The sequence below is a fragment of the Lagenorhynchus albirostris genome, chromosome 7 (genome assembly GCF_949774975.1).
Source record: "Lagenorhynchus albirostris chromosome 7, mLagAlb1.1, whole genome shotgun sequence".
Classification (NCBI taxonomy): domain Eukaryota; kingdom Metazoa; phylum Chordata; class Mammalia; order Artiodactyla; family Delphinidae; genus Lagenorhynchus; species Lagenorhynchus albirostris.
Genome location: NC_083101.1, coordinates 78977517 through 78982708, shown reverse-complemented (window position 1 = coordinate 78982708; position 5192 = coordinate 78977517). Strand labels below are relative to the sequence as shown.

The 5192-nt window shown below is 46.0% G+C and overlaps 1 protein-coding gene across 1 annotated transcript; it reads left to right on the top strand.

The window, feature by feature from the left end:
- The first annotated feature begins 1881 nt into the window (after nt 1-1881).
- LOC132522956 (polyadenylate-binding protein 4-like) lies at nt 1882-4088 on the top strand. The gene is given in 3 exon segments (XM_060153525.1): nt 1882-2535; nt 2537-3623; nt 3626-4088. Coding segments are annotated over 3 exon segments (1983 nt in total). The 3' UTR covers nt 3868-4088.
- Nucleotides 4089-5192: the final 1104 nt, after the last annotated feature.

Genomic DNA, 5192 nt, shown 5'->3' with positions numbered 1-5192 from the left:
TTAGGTATTTTCTGTAATTATAAGCTTCCTAGAGGGGTGAAGACGTGATTAAATTAGGACAACTGTAAACTCTAAAATTGTAAGAAGTATTCGAATAATAAACATGATTGAGGCTACTGATAGGAATTTACATTATTGATGTGGATCAACTTTCAAAGTATTCTAAACGTACTGTCTCAAGCACAATGTCTATGAAGTTATGGTTTTAACCACAAAATTTCAGATCCATAAATTTTTTTTGTTTTTAATAAAGACCGCTTCTAGTAGATGTTAATGCTTCTCACTTTAGTTGTCCTGGAAAAGCAGCTGTTTTTAAACCTAAAGAAGGAATAGCTCATGGATGGACCATACTTTATGATGAGGCTAATGTTTAGATTGGCAGTTTATGAGGATTATTACATGACTATCAATTTCTAGGAAATAAAATTCTCTGAATTATAAGTCTGAATCAAAGTTAAGACCTTCATAGTCTATATAATCATAAATTCCATTCATTGGCATCCTTTTGTTTCTATGGTTAGGAATAGGCTATTGTTTTTTCCCAACAATTAAATAATACATAATAATGGAAGAATAATAAGAATTAAGATAATCAAAGGTAAGATGGCTTATACTGTTTCTAATTTTTAAGCACCTGTTGTGCTTTTGTGAGTTAATATTAAAATTAATATTAGATGTATATGTTAAAAGATAAACTGAGGCATATTAAAAAAATTAAGAATTTGAGCAAAAATTGATTTGAATTGGGCAGTGCCAAATCAGAAGTGGCTAGGAGTGCTTCACAACAGGAGGTTAGGGAGAGGCTTTTATAGAGAAAAGGTGGAAGCAAAGTAAGGAAATTATTGACTGGCTATAGTCTGGAGTCTAGCAGGCTGTTTCTGACTGGTTGTCCTTAGGTTTTGATTTTATAACCCTGAGGCATTAATTGATTTTTGTTTGTTTACATGGGCTGTCACATTAGAGCCACATCAATCTAATGATCTCCTTGTTTAATTAATAATTCCCTCTTTGATCTCTCTGCCCCGGGTCGCCACAGTCTCGGCTGCTTTCGGGCCTAGCAGCCTGAAGAAAAAAAAGAGAAAAAGATAAAACGAAAACGCTTTAATATCTTAAAAAAAAAAGAAAAGAAAAAAGAGCGAATCCTCGGAGAAGCCGCGGGGAAGTCACTTTTGCACGCTTCTGGCCTGCCGGACGCCGCCGCCGCCGCACCTGGGCGTCTGTCGGTCCGCGTCCATCGGTCCGGTGGTGAGCCGCTCGCGTGCCCGCTTCCACGTGCCTCCACCCGCGCCGGCCCGCCACCTTCCGCCCCGTGCGCCGGCCTCTGCGCTTCACGTGTTCGCGCTGCCCTTGGCCGGCCTGGTGTGGGAGGCGGCTGCACGCTCCTGCTCCGGCGGCGCCCGGGGCTTGCTGAGTCGGCACCAACAAATAGTTGGTTTCCCTCTTCCCTGGGCTGCTGTAATCTTAAACCGCCAGGAGCCGGAGGCCCATATTTATAGAGAAACGCAAGTTCCAGAGGCCGCCGTGGGCACCAGTAGATTTCCTCTGGAAGAATTTTTGTAATTTGGAGGACAGTCCTCGTTTTAATTTTCTTCATTTTTTGAAATTGGGAGCTTAAAGACCAGGACAGCAGAGAATTACAAACTCCCAGGGAGGGCCATATTGTTTTTGAGAGCCGTTTGTGTGCGGTTTGGCAGTCTCAGTCTCCTCCGAGCCGTCACTGAACTCCTCTCCCGCCCTCGGAGCTGACTCCAGCCTCTGTGAGCTTCACTGCCACCTGTGAGCCACGGCACGGGCCACGGCTCGGAGCGGAGCCCCCTTTGTCCTGTGTGGTCCCTCTAAGAAGCCCTCCTGGTGGGGCTCAGGGTGCTGGGGGCTGGGGAGATGAACACCGCGGCCAACAGCTATATACCCCATGGCCTCCTCCACGTGGGTGCCCAGCGCTCAGACGTCACCGAGGCCATCCTGTACGGAAAGTTCAGTCCTGCCGGGCCTGTGCTGTCCGGCCGGGTCTGCCGCGATATGATCACCTGCCGCTCCCAGGGTTATGCCGACGTCAACTTCCAGCAGCTGGCTGACGCTGAACGGGCCTTGGATACCGTGAACTTTGATATGATTAAGTTAAAGCCAATCCGTATCATGTGGTCTCAGAGGGATCCTTCTTTGAGAAAATCTGGCGTGGGAAATGTCTTCATCAAGAACCTGGACAAATCTATAGATAACAAGGCACTTTATGATACTTTTTCTGCTTTTGGAAACATTCTGTCCTGCAAGGTGGTGTGTGATGAGAACGGCTCTAAGGCTTATGCCTTTGTCCACTTCGAGACCCAGGAGGCTGCCGACAAGGCCATCGAGAAGGTGAACGGCATGCTCCTCAATGACTGCAAAGTGTTTGTGGGCAGATTCAAGTCTCGAAAAGAGTGGGAAGCTGAGCTTGGAGCCAAAGCCAAGGAATTCACCAATGTTTATTTCAAAAACTTTGGGGAAGAGGTGGATGATGAGAGTCTGAAAGAGCTATTCAGCCAGTTTGGTAAGACTCTTAAGTGTCAAGGTGATGAGAGATCCCAGTGGGAAATCCAAAGGCTTTGGCTTTGTGAGTTATGAAAAACACGAGAATGCCAATAAGGCCGTGGAAGAGATGAATGGAAAAGAAATTAGTGTGAAAGTCATTTTCATCGACTGTGCACAGAAGAAAGTGGAACGGCAGGCCGTGTTAAAGCGAAAATTTGAACAGCTGAAACAGGAGAGAATTAGTCGCTATCAGGGGGTGAATCTCTACATTAAGAACTTGGATGACACCATTGATGATAAGAAGTTAAAGAACAAGTTTTCTCCTTTTGGATCAATCACCAGTGCCAAGGTGATGCTGGAGGATGGGAGAAGCAAAGGGTTTGGATTTGTCTGCTTCTCATCCCCTGAAGAGGCAACCAAAGCAGTCATGGAGATGAACAGACACATCGTGGGCTCCAAGCCACTGTATGTTGCCCTGGCCCAGAGAAGGGAAGAGAGAAAGGCTCACCTGACCAACCAATATATGCAGCGGGTGGCCAGGATGAGAGTGTTCCCCACAAATGCCATCTTAAATCAGTTCCAGCCTGCAGCTGGGGTCTACTTTGTGCCAGCAGTTCCACAGGCTCAGGGAAGACCTCCATATTATACACCTAACCAGTTAGCACAGATGAGGCCTAATCCACGCTGGCAGCAAGGTGGGAGACCTCAAGGCTTCCAAAGAATGCCAAGTGCTATACTGCAGTCTGGGCCTTGTCCAGCTCTTCGCCATCTGGCTCCAACTGGTAATGCTCCGGCCTCTCGTGGCCTCCCTGCTACTGCTCAGAGAGTCGGGTCTGAGTGGCCGGACTGCTTGGCTATGGACTTTGGTGGGGCTGGTGCCTCCCAGCAAGGGCCAACTGACAGCTGCCAGTCTGGAGGTGTTCCCACAGCTGGGCATAACCTAGCGCCTTGTGCTGCTGTTGCTGCTGCTGCTCCTCAGGCTGTTGCACCTTACAAATATGCCTCCAATGTCCGCAGCCCTCACCCTGCCATCCGGCCCCTGCAGGCACCCCAGCCTGTGCTTCACGTGCAGGGGCAGGAGCTGCTGACCGCCACCATGCTGGCCGCAGCACCCCCCAGGAACAGAAGCGGATGCTGGGTAAACATTTGTTCCCGCTCATCCAGACGATGCACTCAAATCTGGCTGGGAAGATTACGGGGATGCTGCTGGAGATTGACATCTTGGAGCTGCTACACATGCTGGAGTCCCCCGAGTCTCTCCGCTCCAAGGTGGATGAAGCTGTGGTGGTCCTACATGCTCATCATACCAAGAAAGAAGCTGCCCAGAAGGTGGGTGCTGTCGCTGCTGCTACCTCTTAGACAAGGACAGACTGATTGAAAGGCCAAATAAACCCTCATGGAATTCAGCTCAAGGTTTGAAGACGTCCTAGCTTGTCCTATGGACCTCAGCACCAAGAACCACAGATTGCAAATTTAATAGGTCATTTTGTATCTAAAGGTTAATTATGAAGCGCCTAGAATTTTTCAATTAAAAGAATATATTCTCTGGGTTCTGATATGGCCCAGACAGTGTTAACTGTTTCTTTTTCTATTGTGAGTTTTGATTTTTCCCCCCAGAAATTGGTTTTATTTGATGTACCCAAGTCTTGTTTCTCAATAAAGAAAAAATCTCCATTAAAAAAAAAATTCCCACTTTGAGTCATCCTCTAATACATGAGATATTGACCAAAAACATTGGTATTAGTACCACTTTTATTCATCATCACAGTAAAGTTGCTGTTGTCTCATTGTAAAACTCATAGGTTATGATGTCAGATTCATGGAAGAATGGTTTTTGCTGTTCATTGTGTTGTTCACCTTGTTTCTGTTTCTCTAAACTCATTGAGACCATCAGAGGTACTGCTAATGGCTACAAACATGCATTTAAGACTTTTGAGAGAACACAGCTCAGGAGGGAGATTACAGTGATAACTATGAGGAGGATAATACCAAGATACTGAAGTACATTGCTTAGCCAGGGCCCTCATGAACCAAACCAGTTGGTATCAAATAAATCAAATAATGTATTTACTGGGAGGATATCAACCTCCAGGTTTTAGCCAAGTGGCTTGTTTGTTAATTTCTCATATTTGTTACAATACCAGAGGTGTTGATCCAGGTACAGAGGAGGTATTTGCTATGGTACAGGCTTCTCCTTTTCAGCCAGTAAGTACTCTAAAGTAATTCTATTATCTAAAAGCACCTTACGAAGAAAGTCTAGAGATTTTTGTTGTGTGTTAAGGAACAATGTCTTCCCATGCATTAACAGAAAAAGCAAGTAGCAAAAGGAATAAAGATTTCATATTAGAGATGAAGATACTGATTTATGATTTTGGAAGAGCTGTCCCCCTCAAGATGCCATCTGCTTCTGGAGAAAAACTTCCCTGGAAGTCAATTTTAATTTTAGATCTCCAGCTGGTGTTCAGTTCCAAGAGTCTGAAGGAGACCTTTTAAATTGGAGGAGGTGAACCTGAGGGTCAAGTCTCTGAAGTTTGGCTGTCATTTGGATAGCGAGGAGAACCTGGTATGGTCCCTTCCATGGAGTTCAAGGGAAGTCTTTGTTCTTAGTGATTCCAAATCAGAAGGGTGGGAGATCCCGTCTGCAGGCTCTGGAGGGAGGGAGGTGTCCCAGCAGGTCCCACCAT